Source organism: Phasianus colchicus, chromosome 22 (assembly GCF_987193195.1).
Source record: "Phasianus colchicus chromosome 22, bPhaCol1.hap1.1, whole genome shotgun sequence".
Lineage (NCBI taxonomy): Eukaryota > Metazoa > Chordata > Aves > Galliformes > Phasianidae > Phasianus > Phasianus colchicus.
The window spans coordinates 1,992,875-2,013,811 of NC_143457.1; the positions used below are offsets into that span (position 1 = coordinate 1,992,875).

Sequence of the window (20,937 nt, forward strand, 5' to 3'; positions counted from 1 at the left end):
ATATGTCAGCTTGCTTAGCTCGGTGTTCCTTAAGTTGATCACTGAACCTTTCCTTTGCCTCTGGGGAAAAATAATTGTGAGAGAAGTACTGAATGAAAAAGGAATTCACCTGGCTCTGTGAAATACAAAAACAGAGGGAAAGGGGGGGAGGGGGGGAGAATCTCAAAATATGTAATTTGAGAACGAAATATTATCACCCAATGTGTTAATATGGCATTAATAAGGCATAAGAGTTATTTGGAGAAGTGGGTCCATCCAAGCCCTAAAAATATGACAAGTAAGTTGCATGAGAACGTAAATTTCGATGCACGGAATACTTTGCTGTAGTTTAAGTTAATGAAGAAGGTCATCTTCTGCCTTGGATCCAAATTAAAAATTTCTCTTCTCTGTTCTTCCTCTACATAATTGTTATTAAATCTGAAATTAGTCTGGCAGGAAGCACAGCCCCCGTATCTTTCTTACCACGTGTGTAATTACAGAGACACTAAAGGGCTGCAGGATCCAAATGTGTTTCAGTGCGTTACGTTTTTACTTATTCACTGAGTGAATCGGAGCACCAGGTTTGAACAAAATGGATTCTGTGGACAGAAGAAAGTAAATCAGTCCTAAGCGAAGGCCTGGAGGTAATGAATTCACTGCTGTTGGCCAGGTTTCCCTCTAATGTAAATGGAGCTGGGGGGATGTGTGCATCCCCTGATGAAATTGTATGTAGATAATTGATCCCCCAAAGTCCTCACTGCTTCTGATGAGCTTTGTATTGAATTCCTCATGAAGAAATTTGTCAATGCTGGGGGCAGTGGGGAAGAGCAGCCATAAAATCAGTTGTGTGTTTTGCTGGGGCTTGGAATTTGGCCCCACTGATAAAATGGGGATGTTTCTGAGTATGAAGTAATACATCTTGATCTTTGGCGGATTTTTTTTTCCACACATGTGGTGCAGAAAGTTAAAGGCCATTCGTCTGGGTGTGTAGGGAGGGAATGGAAATGAAGGCCCATTTGGCACCTTTCATCATATCTTTGAGGTTAAGATTCTTCTTGGTACTGAAAGCCTGGAAAAGGCCAAAGGCCAAAATGTTTTCAACCTTTCAACCTTTTCTTCATCTACAGATCAGTTTAAGACATAATAGTTGCATGGAAAGAGATTCTCTAAGGAAGCAGCTTATAAAGATCCTTCTATCACAGAAAAGGAGGCCTGATGCTGTGACGCTGTTGGGATTTTTCTGTTGTTGATTAAAACCACATCTGATCCAAATCTTATTAGAGGATGTAATCATAGAACAACTTCATCAGCTACACATGAGCATTCCACCTTCTGGAGAAAGTAAAGAAGCACTTCTCATTTCAGAGGATGGAGGTGTTTGCTTTGCAGTGTACCAAGACAGCAAGAGAAGGGGAGAAGCATAGGGTTGTTTTAATCATTTGAGATGTTGTTACCAGTGAATTATAGACTCTCAGAATGGCCTGGGTTGAAAAGGACCACAGTGCTCATCCAGTTCCAACCCCCTGCTATGTGCAGGATCACCAACCAGCAGCCCAGGCTGCCCAGAGCCACATCCAGCCTGGCCTTGGATGCCTGCAGGGATGTGGCATCCACAGCCTCCTTGGGCAACCTGTTCCAGTGCCTCACCACCCTCTGGGTGAAAAACTTCCTCCTAATATCCAACCTAAACCTCCCCAGTCTCAGTTTAAAACCATCCCCCCTTGTTCTATCACTATCCATGGGGATAAATAATCTTCTTGGCTTTGATCTTCGAACTTTTATTTGTTTGAGCTCAAGACTTGAACATTTTTTTATGGGACTTCTGAATGGTCTTTCTGGTAACTATTGAATGTTAGCACTTGCCAGCCCACTATCACAGTAATTAATCATGACTGTGATGGGAAAAATCATAGAATAATTAAGGTTGAAAAGGACTTCCAGAGCTCTTCTGTCCAACCTTGTGCTAAAAGCAGAGCCAACTTGGATCATCTTGCTCACCTTGTTGAGTTCTGAAAATCTTAAAGAGCATCTCCAACCTCTCTGGGCCCTGTTTCAGTATTTGACTGGCTACGTGATATAATGATTTCCAAATTCCTACTTGGAATTCTCTTGTTTGTAACTCATGACACTGGCTTTCATCCTATTGCTGCTCCATGAACAGAACACAAGGATCTTCCACCTCCAAAAACGGCACGAGAACGGAAACGACGAGGAGGAGGACAACTTTGTTCCATGTAAGCTGTAGCTGCATTCAAATCTTATTTATTGCAGTGGACAGGGATGGCTAGAAACAGAGAGCCATCCCTTCACATTCTGAATCTCTTCAGGGCTCTGGTTAGCATCAGAAGTCAATGCCTGAGTGCTTACAGCAATTTTAAAATTACAGTTGGGATGGTGTGGTTAAAAACAAACCTTTAACGTTCAAATTCAGACTTTAAGAAGGGAGGAACTTCTGAAAGCAGCAGAAAATATTTGGGAGACAGGAAAAAGCTTTCTGGACATTTCTGAAGTGATTAAGTATTCATTTGTACAGCAAACCCTCCAGGTAGGATGGAAGGAATGAAATAAGCAGGTTGATGTGTGTTTCTCATCTCCAATAGGATTTTTTTTCCTTGTTTACTGAGATGTTCCTCTTGTACCTGCAATTTCTTATTAAAAGAAAAGGGTTAGGGCATATTGATCTTCTGGGAATGTTTCTGCTCCATCTCTGCAGGGTATTCTGAGAAATGCACGCTGTAAAATTGACAGCATGTGGCATGCTTAGATAGGTACCATTAGATCACTGCCACAGTAACTCATTACCCTTCTCTTTCCTAACCCAGAGACCCCTTTCAGCCTCCCCCTCCTTTTCAGTTGCTCAGGCCAGCATTTCCTGGCTCACTGCAGCTGGCTGAAAGGGCAGAGATGTGTCTGTAGTGCTTTTGTCAAAGTGGGATCGTCAAATTCATGATGGAAGCTGGCACCAGGGCTCCTCATTATAGGACATTAACATTTCACTGTGCTATCTGAGCATTTGCTTGGCTGTCTCCCTCCCTTGCCCTCTTCTGATTCATCTGGTGGCTGAGCTGCAGCAGGGTTCAGCACACAGCATCATCACCAGCCCAGGCTTGCTGGTTATTACCCAGCCACAGGAGCTCTGCTTGCTCATCTGGCACTTTATTGCCTTCACCTTGGGGTACATGTTGACAGCAAGGTCCTGTTGTGGGAAGGGGTGCAGGGGGACATGCATCATCAGCTCACTTCAGAAAAGGGGATGGGCACAGAAACTACTGAGCTGACTTACCAGGTGTATCTGTGACCTGACAGCAGCCTTCCAGGGAGCTTGTAAACAGGATGAAAATCAGCTTTTTACATGGCCTGATAGCGATAGCACAAAAGGGAATAGTTTTAAACTAAGAGAAGGGAGATTTAGATTAGATTTCAGGAGGAATTTTTTTTTTACTGAGAGGGTGGTGAGGCCCTGGCACTGCTGCCCAGGGAAGTTGTGAATGGGAAGATTTTGAATTATTAGGAAGAGGTTTTGGTGGGTCTCATTACAACTGTTAGGCAGTTTTACTGTGAAAGCGAAGCTGCTTTTTGTAAGAATAACCATACTCATGCAAACTGGAAAGCAAATAGTGAAATAGTTGGGTCCCACTCCGACCTTCAGCTGTTTCTGCATCATTATATGTGTGATTTCAAGGCAAGTACTGAGTTAATACTGTTTCATGTGTTGCAAATGTTTTCATCTTCAAGAAGAAGAAAGTATCTTAATGCTCATGTCTTTAAGTAAAATTAAGAAAATGGTTAGTGGAAAAGTCCTCTGATTTCCATGTGCATAATGTCAGGCTGCAGGATCTTTTGACCAGCAGAGTGCGTGTGCCTAATCATAAACAACCTGGCTTAAGGCCAGGTTGGATGGGCCCTGAACAACCTGATCTGATGCCTCATTTGCTGGTTGGCAACCCTGTTTCCAGCAGAGGGTTGGAACTGGATGATCTTTGAAGTCTCTTCCACCCCAAGGCGTTCTATGGTTCCATCCATAGGATCAGCATTAGCGTAATCTGAAGTAGAATTTGTTCCCTTACCCTCCAGGATGGCTGTGGGGAACAAAACAAACCTCACCCTTGGGTGTCTCAGAACTTTGTGTGTAGTCAGATATTCACACAGTGGCCTACTGCATACGTGGGGCATCTTGGTGAAGTCTGGACTAGTTGAACTGTGGGCTCAGCCCATCCTACCCACTCCTATCACTTCGTTCTGCCCTGCTCTTGTGCTGATCTGCTCAATGCTGATATCACAGCCTTGGTAGCTCTGCTTAGGAATACTCGCCTATACGGTGTTGCTTCAGGTAGAGCAACCTTTTCCAAGAGTGATCAACCCATTTTGTAGCCACACTAGAAGAGGGAGAACACTGATTCGTTATGGAGAATGCAAACAGTGATATCCAGGTACTGATGCTGAAGAAGGTCTCTGTGTTAACACACTACTTTCCTGTCCAACAGCACCTTCTGTGGGACTGAAAAGGCCAGCAAGAGGGATTCAGTGCTATCACCACTCTTCTCTGGGATTCCAACAATGCATTTTGCCTTTGCTTGAGCTGGCCTGCTCTCGTTAATGCTCACTGATGGATCAATAATGGAATGGAGAGGGGATGTTTTCCTCTGCAAGGTTAAGAAGGGGTCTGGGTCCCCTGAGGATAAGGAGGGCAGCAGGCTGACATTTAGTAGCAGATCATAGGTGGTTTTGGAGTGTTGGACTCTGACAGCAAATTTTTAGTATTTGGTTTGTCAGACACATTTATCACTTTCTGGTGACGCTAATGGAGCCTACCAGGGAACCAGCAGGGAGGGAGGGGATGAAATAGCTGATGATGGTACTCAGTGCTAGTCAAATGGCTGTCTGTGTGCTCTGCCTCACTGCTGCTTACTGAGAGAGGAGATGGGGCCAATTCCCATCTCTGCTGCGGAAGATCTGCACTTGGAAACAAAGAAGCCACAAGGGACTTCTGTATCTGGCCTGTTGCTGCCAAGATGAGAGCCTGATTTCTCTCATTATCTGCCAGTATTGGCACTTGGATAACATTAGAGAGTGAGGTGCAACGTGGAGTGATTCACTGCTGGGTGTTCCTGGCCCCTTTTCAGTGATTCATCTCTCCAAGGGGTTGTATGAGGACGTTCATAGCTTCAGTGCTCACGCTGTGTGACGTGATGATAAAGCCTCCTGAAACTAAATTTTTGTCTAAGCTTCATTTCCTGGAAGATGAACAGCATCTTAGTGCAGAAAGGTAGGGGGGTCTACACAAAGTATTCACACAGCAGCTGAAGGCATGGATTAGCTGTGCATATCTGTGTCTCAAACCACTCTTCATAGCCCTGTGGTAGGCAGTCTTGCTCCTTGCTGACCTTTAAGATGGTCTTTGGAAGTTTGTAGGATGGTCTTGCACTGAACTGATTAGAATCAGAGTGATTTCCTCCTCTTTCTTATGTTACAGACCTCTGGGGCTTAAACTGAGGTCTAATTGGTGGACATATTATTGCATTACTACGGAAAGATAGCACTTTCCATGGGAAATAAATCAGCTCTCTGTTGGTGAAACTCTCTGTGCGACAGAATATACAGTTAAATAGCAGCTGGAAGGAGAAAGGGAGCTGCATTAATCCACAGCTCATTAATGAGGTGTTTGGTGACCTCTTCTGGTGAATGGAAAACGTGTCTCAAAGTCTAGGAATGCATTCAGGTTTAAAAACAAAAAGAGCCAAAAAAAAAAAAAAAAAAAAAAAAATCAGATATTGTGGGAGGTTTTGATAAAATTACAACTTCAGTCTTATTCATGGTCATAGAACAGGCAGTGCCAGCAGTGGCTTTAGGCCATAATGGCCATGTGTGAATGGTGATGTCCTGGGGAGGCACGCAGTACGTGAGTGAATGGCTGTGGATGATGCACAAGGGACCTCAGGTCTTATGGTGGGTGGTGAGTTTTAGACCCCTCATTAGATGTGTTGATCTGGATTCGTAACAAATTTTGCAGAATGTGAGTTTCTGTATGAAGAGATGGGCTTTGGAAGGACACTTCTGAAGTGTTTTGGCCAGCTTTTTGCCTCATGGCATATGCCAGATCTTTCCTTGCAACACAGTGCATCCTGGAATATCTCTGAGCGTTGTCAACAGCGCTCATTGATCTGGAAGGTTTGCCAGCTAAGAAGCCAAATAAAGGGGCAAGAGTTCACACTATCCCATTGTGCTATTTATTGCTGCGTGCCATTTGTCAGCATTGAGCTACAGCAGAAGCAGCCATTTCTAGAAATGAAATGACAACCATTCTAATAATTACTGTGGTTGTTCACTTCCCTTCTCCCTCCCCTTAGTGACTGGTGATGAACCCAAGAATAATTTGACTAATTAAAATGGAGCTGTTGCATAAAAGTCCTCTACTGCAGGTTTTGTTCTGCCTCTGAGAGAGTGGCACAGGGCCACTGTCAATTTGTATCACAGAATCATAGAATGGCTTGGATTGGAAGGAAACTCAAGGATCATGAATCTCCAACCCTCCCACTGCATGCAGGACCACAAATCTCCCCATTTAATACTAAACCAGGCTGCCCAGGGCCCCATCCAACCTGGCCTTGAACACCTCTAAGGATGGAGCATCCACAACCCCTCTGAGCAGCCTGTTCCAGCAGCTCACCACTCTCATAGTAAAGAACTTCTCCCTGATATCCAATCTAAATCTTCCCTCCTTAATTTTGCACCCCCAGGCCAGGATCTCAGTTGCCCATTAGTTTTGATGCATCTCAGACCTGTGGATTTGCCTTGACTGGAGGTAAGGGGGGAGAGGTTGGGAGATGTGACCCTGCTCTTTGAAGGCAGAGGGTTACATAGGAAAACTGCTCAGATTACTGTGTGCCCTTGCGGCTCGGAAGGCAAATGGGATCCTGGGCTCCATCAAAAGAGGGGTGGCCAGCAGGGACAGAGAGGTGATTGTTCCCCTCTACTCTGCTCTTGTGAGGCCCCATCTGGAATACTGCGTCCAGGTCTGGAGCCCCCAGGACAAGAAAGACAGGGAGCTGTTGGAGAGGGTCCAGAGGAGGGCCACGAAGATGATCAGGGGACTGGAGCACCTCCCCTATGAGGACAGGCTGAGGGAGCTGGGCTTGTTCAGCCTGGAGAAAAGAAGGCTGCGGGGTGACCTCATTGCAGCCTTTCAGTACCTAAAGGGAGCCTACAAACAGGAGGGGAATCAACTCTTTACAAGGGTAGATAACAGCAGGATGAGAGGAAATGGTTTTAAGCTGAGGGAAGGGAGATTTAGGTTGGACGTCAGGGGGAAATTCTTTACAGAGAGAGTGGTGAGGTGCTGGAACAGCTGCCCAGAGAGGCTGTGGATGCCCCGTCCCTGGAGGTGTTCAAGGCCAGGTTGGATGGGGCCCTGGGCAGCCTGGTCTAGCGTTAGGTGGGATGATTGGTGGCCCTGCGTGTGGCAGGGGGTTGGAGATTCATCATCCTTGAGGTCCCTTCCAACCCTGGCAATTCTGTGATTCTTCTGCTTACATTTACAGTCCTCTGTACCGACGTTTCTCATCAGATCAGGCACAACCAGGTAAGTGCAGGTGCCAGTGCTCACTCACTAGGATTAGAAAGCAAGTGCTTCACGTCACATTGTGGCAGCAATCAGTTGTGCCAGGAGGACCATCCTAGAGGTCTGCAGTGGATGTAAATCGGAGTTCTCCTGAGCAGGAAGAGAGCTCCATGCTGCCTTGGGTGGCTGAGCATCGGCAAGAGGAACACAGCCTCATCCAGCTCTTAGCTAAGCTACTCTTTATTAGTAACTCACTGTAGCTATGGTGATTCTTATCACCCACTATTCTTGATTTGACAACCCTTCTTTGTTTTCCCAGAAAATACTCAGTGTTCGCCAAGCTTCTGGAAATAGCTCCATCCTTATGTGGTGGAGGGGCAGGATATTTTAGCCACCGCTTGTCAGCACAGCGAGATGGGCGAGGGCCGTTTCAAAAACTAACACTTCTAAAGCTGTGATAAGGTGCTCAGGCTACAGGGCTGGAGCCTGTGTTCGTGCTTGAGATAAACCTCACTGTCGGCGCCGCGTTCACACCTCCCCTGTCACATCAGGCACCCGTGGCCCTGCCTTTCCCACCAGGCACTTGTTGCAAAGCCTCAGCACAAGGCTGTCAGGCCCTGTGACTTCATCCACAGAGTCCCCAGGGGCTTCGTTGCTCCCTGTGTCTTTGCTGTGACATTGAGGTGGCCGGAGGGAATAATGTGTTGGAATAGAGTTGTTACCTCCTCACCTTTCTTCTTCTCCCTTGAACTTTCACTGCACCCATCCATGTTCCTTTGGGATGCACCTCCTAGACATCACTGTCTTGACAAAAAAGGGATGTGTGGCCTGGTTATATGCCAGGGCTTGAAGCTGCTGTAGTGTGATCTGGGGATGTAGAAAACGTGCATGGAAGCACTGAGTGTGCTGTCTGAAATCACAGAGATGGGGGAAGGCAGCAACGTGTTTAATCTCAATGTTCAATCTGCCCGTGGGTAATGAGGATGGGCATGATCTCACCCTAAGCTATTTACAAGTCCCCCTCTCCCTGTAGAAGTTTATTCTGTGGGTCAGACAGAATTATTCTGGAAGTAAGGATTTCATGTAATTAATTCATAGGGACAAATGGCACTTGTGTAATGTAACTGAATGCTGATAGGAAGCTCAGAATTCTTGGGGTTGCACCAACGAGTAAAAGCATCATTCCTCTCACCAGAATAGTTTAATCACAGCAAATGCAGCTTAAACCTTGTTTCAGGACAATGTTCGAGGGTCTCCTCCCACATGTGAGTTTGAGCTCACAGATTAGTGCTCCTTGCAGTGGAACACCCACACTCCTCAGGGTCTCACATGGAAATGGATGGGATTTTATTGCCAAACTGAAGATCTCAGGCCCTCTGTTCACAGTGTGATTGGAGAGATTTGGTTGCTGTAGAACTGTCAACCAGATTGAGAAATCATTAGACTGGTATATGTTAATACATACAACATATATGTTTAATTACCTCTTCACAGTTCCCCATGGTATGGATGTATCTATGCTATAAACCCTCAATTGTGTCTAATTAAAACCAGCATACTGTTATGGCTCCTCTTTGCACAGTTGATAAAGTGCCACAAATCCAGAAAACTTCAGAGGCAAAGAACGCTTTTAGCTTCCTTTCTCCACTGGAAATTCTTCACATAACCTCTGCTTTGTTGACCAAGAGGGTTTGTTTTACCATGCCACCTCCCTGAGAATAGCAGCACATTTTCTGCCTAGTGTTGACGTGTGAAGACCATTGTAAGCAATGACATCATATCTCTGGACAGAGCAGATCAGGAAATGACCAAGAAGGCCTGAAATTTTGGCCATGGGAAGAATGAATGGAGGAGAGGAGGGGTATGATACAACCACATTCTTTAGCCTAGATAGGTCAGATGCTCCTGACAAGTGTAATGGGACCAGGAGTTCTTTGACACTTTAGCACATGATATTTTAGTGCAGAGAGATGCTTATGAGAGGTAGAGGTGAACTAGGGTGCAAATTCAAAAGCTGATATGCTAATAAGTCATAGCTGCCCTTAGTCAATAAGGAATAAAAGGGATATAGACCTGAACAGCTAAATAGCTCCAGAATGTCTCCTAGAAAATGAGCTTAAAATGAGTTCTGAGTCCTAATCTCCCAATATTCTCATAACTAGAACAATATTTCCTTCCAGACACATCAGAAACACCAGTGAGAATACATATACATAATATGGGGCATGGCTGTTTTGGGAGCTGAGGGGAAGAGAGGCAGTAATGAAAAGCTGCATTTTCTAGAAAGCTGAATGTTTCTTGCATAAAGTAATCATTATAAGCACTCATTATTATATGAGTGTTGAAACCACTCAGTTTATGAGTGGTTTCAACAGTTTGGAACTAATGTAAATGAAAGAGTATTAGCCACTTAAAAGAGTTTATAAGGTAAACCATTTCTGAGGTGTTGCTCTGCTGGTTACGAGGCTTGTTTTGGTCCAGGGTTCTAACAGCTGTGGAGCTTAACAGTGAAATCAGAGCAAAGCACACACATCAGTCTCAATGCCCACAGCATAGGAGGCCTTCACTGAAGCCCTAACAGACCCAATCTGCAGGCAGATCTCACATCTTGCAGCTGGTGTTATAAACAATCTGCTCTGACTGATTGCTAGAACACGTTCCTGTGTTGTTCTTTCTCCTCGTTTCTTAGTGTCAGGACAATTTGATCTCCCACGACCTAATTAATTCTGTAATTATTCACAATAAAAGATACCTGGGGAGCTTCAGGTTGGATATTGAGAAAAATTTCTTCTAACAAGAGTGCTGAACTCTTGGAACAGGCTGCCCAGCGAGGTGATGGGGTCACCATCCCTGGAAGTTTTCAACAACAGAGATGTCACACTGAGTGACGTGGTGTAGTGGTGCTGGTGGGATGATGGTTGAACTACTTGGTCACAGTGGTCTTTCCAACCTTAATGATTCTATGATGCTATATGTGAAGCACTGCTTTGAGAACTTGAAATGTTCATCACTCCCATGATCCTGCCTATAATCCAAGCAACTCATTTTTCCCTGCATGATGTGTACGATGTTCCCCTGACTTACATGGCTGTTTTGAAACTGGGTTGTTTTCTGTGCAGCTTTGCAACCGTGGAGCCAAGAGCCAATGAGAGCTTTTGCAGATACCCACTAATTGCCTGATGCCCAGAAAGCTTCTGCTGGAGGAGAGAGGCTGCATTTAAAACTTCTATATCTCTGAACTGTAACACTGCACGGCTTTCCAGAGCTATTTTTTGCACATCTCTAATCATCATAGTACTGTACTTTAAACCTCAGAATGGATCCCTTCTTGTCCAGGTTTGAGAGCTTCCCCTTAGCTTAGCTTCAGAGCAAGTACCTTCATTGAGACAACAAAACGTCCTGTCCTCCAGGCTGAGATTCTAGGCCTTGTTCCCAATAGTCCTGCCAGCTCGAGTGTTGGCGAGCCATGTGTGGAGGCAGCAAGCTCAGAAACAGGAATTCCTGGAGCAGCCAGAGGTGGGGGCATGACAGGAAGAAAGAAGGCACCGATATTTCGCTGAAGGGCCCATCAAGAATAGTGTGAGAATACCAATTCTGTCACAGCCACAGATTCCCTTATCTGGGAGTAGAAGCAGTGGAGCCTGTCGACACTCCTGCCCCACACTCAGCCCCCTGCAGATACAGAGTGGCTTGAACAAGTTCCAGTGCTCTCCATCGGAGCTTCCCAAGCTCCCCTTGGTGCAGCACCAGCAGGTGACATCACTGCCAACAGCCATGTAGGCACTTCCTATGTCACATTCCCAACTGAAGAGCCTCTTGCCAAATCCTTGTCATTCTGCATGGTCTTTTTAGGAACAGATGGTCTAATTTTAGCCTGATGGCCACAGACACCTTCCTGAAATAGATTCTGACTCTCTCCTGACTTGTGCATGTTCTTCAGGGTTTAAAAACAAAGTCCCCAGTCCTTGCCCTGGCCTCATTCAGCCTAAATTTGGGCAGTAAGAATTGCTGAGCGGGGTGCTGGAGGTGCTGCTCTCACCATCAGCCTTGTACTGAGCTGGAGGAGGACAGGAGGCAGGAGCTCAGGAGATGGCATATCACAAGGCTAAATGGATCTGATCCATTGAGTGAGTTGCTCTGCACTTAGAATCATAGAATGGCCTGGGTTGAAAAGGACCACAGTGCTCATCCAGTTCCAACCCCCTGCTGTGTGCAGGTCGCCAACCAGCAGCCCAGGCTGCCCAGAGCCACATCCAGCCTGGCCTTGAATGCCTGCAGGGATGGGGCATCCACAGCCTCCTTGGGCAACCTGTTCCTGTGCCTCACCACCCTCTGGGTGAAAAACTTCCTCCTAATATCCAACCTAAACCTCCCCAGTCTCAGTTTAAAACCATTCCCCCTTGTCCTATCGCTATGTTGGCTGGCTGCAGCCAGATACAACATTTAGAACTTCTCTCTATTCTGCCTTGGTCAATTGCTCTAAACGCCATTCCTTCTTTTTGGGGCTCAACCACATAAACACAGACCTGGGATTCCACAGAGCTGGTTCTGAGCCCATAGCAGTGTCAGTCCATATCTGTGCTGAATGATGTATGCAGTGCTGAGCTGCTCTGAGAGCAGCAAACAAAAGGCACTTAGGGGAGAGGCAGAGCACGAACTCCACTAAATCACTGCAGTTTTATGCCCCCACCTTTTGCTGTTCCCATGAGCTTGAATAGCAAACTCCTGTGCTTAAGGTTCAATGAAGCCTGAACTGCTCTTTTTAATTAGTGGTGTAAAAAGCCATGTTTCTAAAGGGCTCTCTAAATAGAAAAGGGAAAAAAATATTTTCAAGCAGCTGTTGCCTTTACATCACTGCGTTTGGAGTGAACTCCCACCCCTTATTTTCCTTTAAACCTGCTAATTAAGCAGCTGCTTGTATCTGCAGGTTAGCCAGTCAGCTAATGGACTCCCCACAGCCTCCAGTGCACTGTTTCCTGGAGGGTAAATAGGAAAAGTCTCTTGGAGGTCCAGCTGGATCCTGGGCTGGCTTGCCCACGGGGCACCTTCTGAGCAGTACTGAAAGCAGGGATGTGAGACAGAAAGGACAATAGCTCTGGAGGTTGATACATGGTGTTTGCTGGGTATATGGCATAGCCTCTGCATCATGTGAGGCTATTAGTCAGCAGAGCTTCCTAGCTTGCAGTCATTCAGTTCAAGCCTGAAAACATAAATAGCTCATATAAGGTGTGTGCAAAGTGACTGGAGCTACTGAGTGTTCCAAAGGTCCAAGCTGGAGCACCTGGCTGCTGCTGGGCATTAATGGATGAGAACAAAGCTGACCACAGGACTCCATGTGCTGAGCATCCCACCAGGAGCTGGGAGTTTGCCAGCAGATTAATGGCAGGACGGAAGGGACTTGAGGTCAGGACTCCAGCATTCAGAGCACCCGAGTTACCCCAACCACTGCACGGTCTGGTGTAGCTTTTGCTCTATTTTTCTACCAGTGCCATCCAGCATTTTTGAGAGGTCGCTGGCAAAAACACCGTCAGACTGATTTAGTTGAGTTTTGATTCCATTTCCACATCCCTCTCTCACTTTGACACGTTTCTTTAATAACAAACTTCTTAACACCAGCAGTGCTGAGCCCACGAGTTGAGTAACTCATGGAGGCACTGACTGAGTCGTTAGCAGAGTCTGGTGCTCAGCCTTAATTCTTCTAGCTTCTATTCGTACGTGGGCTGTAAACACCATCCTGAGTGTTCTGGCAGCCATGAAGGTAGGGAACAGCCTCTACCAGAGTGGGTTTGGGAGCAAACCAAGCCAGAAGCTGACAAATACTCCAGGATTTGTGGGTTGCTTTTTTTTTTTTCTTTCTATTCCACTGCATTCGTTTGCCTCCTTTTAACCTGCTCTCCAGTTTCAAGTGGATGTTCCCTTTTAATGCCTTGTCTTTAAGCCCTGTTTTGCCCTTCTAGCTTCCCTGACCTTTTCCATTTCGAGAGAAAAATGCTGCAGCAAGTCAATGGGCATTCACTTCTCCTTTCACTGCTTTCAGCAACTTTCTTTATGACTATCAGCCTGTGGGAGCTGCCATGTCTGCCCTCCCGATGTCCCCAAAGGATGCTTTAAGGGCTGGGAATGCAGCCTACATCAAGCAGGCCTGCAATGACACCTGGCGTTCAATGCAGGAAAATGCCAATTCTTCTCTCTCCCCTGCTCAGCCATCGTGAGGAGCCAGATGTGAACGGGATGGCTGAGGGGGGAAAGCAGATTGTTTCTAGATTTGCTGGAGAGGCTTTTTATCCAGACCGTGCATCCCATGCAATCCAGCTGTATGGATGGTGCAGGTTGGCTGAACTGATTTATCTGATCTTTGTAGAAATGGAGTGATAGTGGTGAGGAGTTACAGCTTCATATGTCAGACAGGAAAATGGCACTTGTTTTTATCCCTACAGAGACTGTCTAATTGAAGGTACATCTCTGTGTCCTTGAATAGTTTGAAATTCACTGTCCCTTCATACAAGAAACCAGAGATCTTGTGTTAGCCGTATCCAGACCCAGGCTTTTCAGTTGATAAATATCCAGCTTATCCAAAGGCAATCTCAGAGATAGGCCAACCAACCTGGTAAAGCCTGCACCTAAATCCAGCCCAAGCCTTATTGTGTGTCAGGCACAGGCAACCCAAAAGTCTTTGGAAATGAAGGCACCATATCAAAGCATCAGCAAGATGCGTGTAAAGCAGCTCATCACTCCCCACTTCATCTCTGGAGAGGGATTGTTTGGGGTTGAACCAAAGCATGTTTTGTTAATAGCACTAATTGCTGTCTATCATCAAGAACATAGGGTCATTTTCTGCTATTTTCTAAATTAAAAACCCACGCAGAAGCTTCTGATGAGATGAAGATCAGAACAGGCTCAATTTTCCATGCAAATGATTTGCTTCTGATCCTGACCCAGGATTTTCATAACAATTAGAGCCAGCATGGGGCTCCCCTGGCTCTGAGCTGCCCTGCAGTACCCAGCTGTCCCTCCCCTGCTCTCCTTGTGGGGTTCCTTTCATGCCTGCTTGTGAGGGCATATGTGCACCTGAGGCATTTTCCCTCACCAGCTTGAAAGCTGAGGCTCTTCAACATTTAGCTCCATCCTCACTTTCCTGTTTTATCCACATTTGATCCCACTTGCTGAGTGCTGACAGGAACCAGATGAAAGGATTCTGCTCTTTTTCCATACCGGCCATCAACCTAGATGTGTTTTGTTTTTTTTCAGTCTTTTTTTAACCCCATGAACGAAAAGAGATGTGCAGACCGGCTTCTTCAGGAGCCCATAAAACTACTTTTATTTTAAGAAAAACAAAATCCAATTACAGCTTTCTATGCTCGACTTCCTTCTAGGTGTATGCCTTTATTCCTGTTACCTTTTGCAGCCATTAAGCCCTGCCTTTCCTCCCCCAAAATCTCTGACATGATCAGATACAAACCTACCTACTGGAAGAGGAGACAGGCCAAGCTCTCCTCACATTTTTGCTTCAGAATGATTACAGAAGCAGGTGGATTACAGGATAAGATAGAGTTAATGATAACAAGTGAATGCAGCCCACTAAAAAATGAATTGAACTCTGCTTGGAGTTTAGTGATGGTCACCATCAGGAAGCAATTCAATTTGCCCATGTTTTTCTTAGTTGTACATAGAGAAATTTATGATTTTGCACTGCTTGTCGTTACAGAGGTGTCTTTTCCTGCAACAAGCAAAGGAAAGCAAACTATAATTTGATGAGAGAAATAGCTTTTCCTTCTAATGTCTTCTAGAGACATCGTTCTATATTTCTATTGGTGTCTTCAGTTCTCAAGTAAACAGAATGCTTTAAGATGTGGATTATGGCTAAGAGGAAGAAGAGAAAGCTATGTAAAACCAATGTGTGTGCTCGAGGCAGTCCAGTTCTCCAGCATAAGTGATTTCTTACCCTGTCACATCTCATCTACAACGCCTGGGAGAAGCTCTTTTTGTCCTGTTACTTTCACACCATGGTCTCCAAGCTGTGCCCTGCATTCTACATCAGCACCCAGAGCAGGAGGACTCGATGAAGCAAAATCCCCTTGTATGTCCTGGCTGGAAGTTTGATGACAGCCGTTCTTCTGCTTCTGGCTCGTTCCATGGATGGCACTCTCAGGGGTCCAGGCAGGTCTGGAACTCCCTTGAGTGGGGCTGTCAGGGTTCAGCTCATCCCAGGGTGTGACAGGGCTCTGCTCAGTCAGTACTGCTCCCACAGTGCCTGCACTAAGCTATTAACAGAGAGGAACACATATTAGAGCTTGTATTTATATGCAGTAGAGCCCTTTACTTACAGGACAAAGACACGAGTTCAGCATCTCAGCCATTCGTGGGTTCACCTCCTTACTTGTTGGACAGATCCATGGCGACTTCCCATCTTCCTTTTCTTGGAGACAGCTGGATTCCAGTGACACACCAGGCTGTCGTTTTGGACACTGTAGTTCTTGTTACCGAGAAGCCAGTAGGTTTTCATTTTCCCTTTGCCCTGGGAGAAGAATAAGGAGAGAGCAGAAAATGGCAGTTTCCATGGGAAGAGCTGAGAATCACTATGGCTAGGGCTACTACTTGTGCTGCATTGTGCTGATTATCTCAGCTGTAGAGATAAGAAATGTTGCTACCTGGGAAAAGAGCTGTAATTTGCACGCTCTTTGGGTGCTCATGATTCTCCCAGTGCAGAAAAATGCTGCTCACTGGCAGTACTTCTGAGGGTTTAAAATCAGTCTTACATCTGTGAGGTTTTATGACTGAATCCTAGCGTTTTCACCCATATTTGTGTTGTTGCACGCAGTGCAGGCACAACAGCTGTATATAAAAGCACGCAGTTGTGCTTTTATTTTGATGAGGAGGAGTCATGTATAGCCACTTCTAATTGAATTAGCAAGAGAACTCTGGGGCTGTGGGGCTTGAAATATGCAGAAGAGCAATGGCCAAATCCACGCTAACTCATTAAACTCCATTACTGTAACAAAGCTACAGAAAGCAGGTTACCTTGACTTCAATTTCTCCTCGCAGTTCAATTTCATAGGCATCATCTGTGAGAAGGGCATCGTATGTAGCAGAGCTGATGTGGATCTTCTGTGCTAGGATTCAGAACAGAACGTTAGAAAGGAATGACTGCTCCATTCCTGGAGACCGTGCTGCTGGATGGTTGAGGGACTGTGCCAGTCTACTTTGTCCTGGTACCACCTCACCTTGAGTACTGGGCTCAATTCTGGGCACCACAGTACAGAAAGGACAGCCTAAAGCTCTCTCTTGTGCAGCCCCTGCAGCTCTCTTGGGGCATCCTGCAGATCCTTCGTGGCCTGCAGCTCTCTCATGGCATCCTACACTTTCTCATGGCATCCTACACTTCCTTCATGGCATCCTACAGCTTTCTCATGGCATCCTACAGTTCCTTCATGGCATCCTGCAGCTCTCATGGCATCCTACACTTTCTCATGGCATCCTACACTTCCTTCATGGCATCCTACACTTTCTCATGGCATCCTGCAGCTCTCATGGCATCCTACAGATCCTTCATGGCATCCTACAGCTTTCTCATGGCATCCTACAGTTCCTTCGTGGCATCCTACAGCTTTCTCATGGCATCCTACAGTTCCTTCATGGCATCCTGCAGCTCTCATGGCATCCTGCAGCTCTCATGGCATCCTACACTTTCTCATGGCATCCTAAAGTTCCTTCATGGCATCCTTCAGCTTTCTCATGCCATCCTACAGCTTTCTCATGGCATCCTACAGATCCTTCATGGCATCCTACAGCTTTCTCATGGCATCCTACAGTTCCTTCATGGCATCCTACAGCTTTCGCATGGCATCCTAAAGTTCCTTCGTGGCATCCTACAGCTTTCTCATGGTATCCTACAGCTCTCTCATGGCATCCTACAGCTTTCTCATGGTATCCTACAGCTCTCTCATGGCATCCTACAGCTTTCTCATGGCATCCTACAGATCCTTCATGGCATCCTACAGCTTTCTCATGGCATCCTACAGTTCCTTCATGGCATCCTACAACTCTCTTATAGCATCCTGCAGCTCTCATGGCATCCTACAGCTTTCTCATGGCATCCTACAGTTCCTTCATGGCCTCCTACAACTCTCTTATGGCACCCTGCAGCTCTCCTATGGCATCCTACAGTTCCTTCATGGCCTGCATCTCCCTCATGGCATCCTGCATCTCCCTCCCCTTGTGCCAGAGCCACTTACGCAAGCTGGTGGACTCCATGCGTGAGGCAGTGTTTACAGTGTCCCCAAACAGGCAGTAGCGAGGCATTTTGTAGCCCACAACTCCAGCGACGCAGGGTCCCGTGTGAATCCCAGCCCTCAGCTGCAGCCTGCCTGCTGGCATGTGAGGGATCACGACCTGACGAACGGCTGCCACGAGATCCAGAGACATTTTGGCAATCTCATCTGCATGTTTCGTGCCGTTCCTCTCCGGCAGGCCGCTCGCTACCATGTAGGCATCACCGATGGTTTCCACCTGATGGAAAGGGGTGTCTGTCACTGAGCACTGAGTTTTCTTTCGAAAGGAAATTGGAGCTTATAAGCAGGAGGAGGACTGACTTTTTACATGGTCTGATAGTGACAGGGAAATGGCTTTAAACTACAAGAGGGGAGATATAGGTTAGGCATTCTTTATTCTGAGAGTGGTGAAGCACTGCCCAGAGAGCTGTGGGTGCCCCATCCCTGGAGGTGCCACGGCCATGGATGGGCCCTGTGCAGTTGGAGCTGGTGGGGATACCCAGCCCACAGCAGGGCAGTTGGAACTGGATAATCTTGAAGATCCCCTCCCATGTAACCCATTCTATGTTAACACCGTCCCTGTGTGATGGGGGGATTGCACTTCATGGCTTCTGACCAGCTGGATGGGTGTATTTAATATCCACCAGCACACGGTCTGTGGGATTGCAGCTGCTCCCAGATTCCTTGCCTGCGGGTTTGTCCTCACCTTGTAAACATCATAAGACTCAATCCTGCTGTCAAAGCAGATGTAGAGATTGTTGAGCATCTCGACAACTTGCAGGGGGGTGCAAGAGGCAGCAATGCTTGTGAAGCCCACGATGTCTGAGAAAAAGATGGTCACCTGTCACAGGGAGAAGGCAGGTGTGAAGCTGAGGCCTGCAGGCAGCAGTGGCTGCTGCTCTGGCTCTGAAATGTTCTCCATTATTTTGCTGCAATTTATTTCCTACCTGTGGTTCTGTGAGTTCCTTGCATTAGATGGGAGACTGAAAGTCAAACGCTTTGTAAGCAGGGATCAACAAACTTCTTCTAGATGTGAGTCCTTTGATTTGTCCTTATTATTGCCCACTCACCCAGAAGAGCCACCTTTCCACTCCCTGCACTGACTTTCCTACTTTTGATGTTGTGACAATTGTGGGTTATCACAAATGGTGCAATTACAGTTAGTTTTGGTAGTGATAACTCCAAATTAAACACAAACTTTTATTATTGTATTTCACAGCTGAAAGTAACAGAGTGTCCAGGTGAAAAAGGCTAAAGAGAACGAACAACTACTTCATAATTGGGGTTTTTGGCTGTGGGTTGTGCAGCTCAGCTGCTAAGTTGAGCATTGGCAGTAGCATGCTGTGAGGCAGAGCTTCAAACACACGGATGCTTTGGCCAAACCCTGCCCTTGCTTTTATGCCTGTTTGAGGCTGTGACATCTTTGGTCCTTCTCATCCCTCCCTACATCTCATGCTGTCCTTCTAATGATGCCTATGACACCTTACTGACATGTACAGGCAGGATTTGTCCTGTGTTGCTTTTTGGTGTCTGTGATTGGGGTTTCTTTTGTGATTTTCTCCATTTTACAAGGAGGAAACTCAGTTCTTCCTACTGCATAGCTGTGATCGAATGATGTGGGCAGGCTCTCAGGAATAGGCTCTTAAATCCAAGTAAGACAACCTGGCTTGCCTCTGATATCTTTACCATCTAAAGCTATGCTTCTGGAAATTTCAGCTCTTCTTCCAGCCCCATCAACCTGAGTGCTTCATGGGACAACACTGCACAGCTTTTTCCAAACCCCATAATGAACATTAGGACTTATATTCACACTCATCTAGGAGTGCTAAAATAGATTCCTCAAAGCAGAGGAAGGTGGGGGCTCTCTGAATGTTTTCCCACCCTTGGTGTCAGCATCTTTTTCCATTTGCTAGCACAGATACTCTGGATTTACCTGATCATAATTTTCTGCCTCGACTTTTTGGCATTTCCTGAGCTGCTTGGCCACAGATTTGGGCAACATCTGGTGCAGGAGGTCCTCAGCCAGCTGCCTCTCCCGTTTCAAGTCCTGTGTCTTTTCCTTGAGGCTCCTGGCATAGTTGTGAATCCAATCTGTCATTTGCTTGAAGAATATCAGGGTTATGGGGTAAATGAGGCAGGCTATCACCAGCAGGCTGATCTTCAGGCTCGTTGTGAACAGGATTTCTTTAGATTTCTTGATGAGCTTTTCCCGTCCCCTCTGCAGGAGGCAGCTCTGCACATTAAGAAGTCCTTTTAGCAAGGCTTCAATGGAGGCAAACTCATCTGAGCCCAGGAATGGGATGAAAAAATAGATTCCTTCAGAGGAGGTGAAATGAAGCGATTGGTTGCCGTTATCCCTCCAGCACTTCTGTACGCTCTCTGATGAGAAGATAGCATAGTTGAGAGCGGCTGCAAGCTGATGCAGTGCTGTTTGAAGGCTGATGGACACTGGCACCAACTGAGCTTTCAGCACAGCTTCTCCTATTAGAAGGATGAGTTTAAAAGCCGCTACGTCTGCCCAGTCAGGATTACGTCGCATAGCTTTGAGGTCTTCATGGGGACTGCTAAAAAGCCCCAGCAGTTCAGAAATCACTCCAGATAGCACCTCGCTGGCTTCACTATCCCCTGTGTTATTCATTCTCTGTCTCATGTCAACGATGTAAAGCCTACAGGTAGAGATTTTCTCCTTCTTGCATCGGCAATCCTCACAAGGCAGTTCTGCTTCACTTGCCTTACAGAGGGAGTTCAGATTCTCTAATAGCTGAGCATGAAATGATGTATTCCTCTTGTCTGCTGCTGGGAACAGCCAGCTGTGCCTTTCTTCCTGCAGCACAGAGATGAGGCGAATGGCCCAAAGGGTTTCACAGGAGGCAAGTTCCTGAAGGGCCTTCCCTGTGCTCCTCCATGCTTCCAAGCTGCTGCTCAGATCAAAGGAAACGGCTCCAAGGAGGCTGCAGAGGGAGACCACGCATGCCAGCAGGATCCTTTGAGCTGTTTTTCTACCACCAGCATTGGAAAAGGAAGAATATCTAAAAGAAAGAAAGAAGGAAAAGAGGGGTGGGATGTGACAAGGGAGTCTGATCGTGGTGGTATTTCTTACAGCTCCCAAAAATATGGCTGGAGCTAACAGTG

At 46.3% G+C, this 20,937-nt stretch overlaps 1 protein-coding gene across 1 annotated transcript; it reads right to left on the reverse strand.

Moving 5' to 3' along the window:
• Positions 1-15,380: 15,380 nt before the first annotated feature.
• LOC149915251 (uncharacterized) lies at positions 15,381-20,455 on the reverse strand. Its single transcript, XM_090123125.1, has 6 exons — positions 19,739-20,455; positions 18,512-18,646; positions 17,770-18,043; positions 16,556-16,647; positions 15,915-16,052; positions 15,381-15,798 (listed from the first exon to the last, which is right to left on the reverse strand). The coding sequence occupies exons 1-6, from the start codon at positions 20,453-20,455 to the stop codon at positions 15,484-15,486; spliced, it is 1,671 nt and encodes a 556-aa protein (XP_089979251.1). The 3' UTR covers positions 15,381-15,483.
• Positions 20,456-20,937: the final 482 nt, after the last annotated feature.

Coding starts and splice junctions, on each gene's coding strand:
- LOC149915251 (XM_090123125.1), bottom strand. CDS start 20,455: ATGAGACAGAGAATGAATAACACAGGGGATAGTGAAGCCAGCGAGGTG. Junction 18,647..19,738: donor AGGCAGAAAATTATGATCAG/GTAAATCCAGAG, acceptor TCCCTGTGACAG/GTGACCATCTTTTTCTCAGA. Junction 15,799..15,914: donor GCCATGGATCTGTCCAACAA/GTAAGGAGGTGA, acceptor CTCTGTTAATAG/CTTAGTGCAGGCACTGTGGG.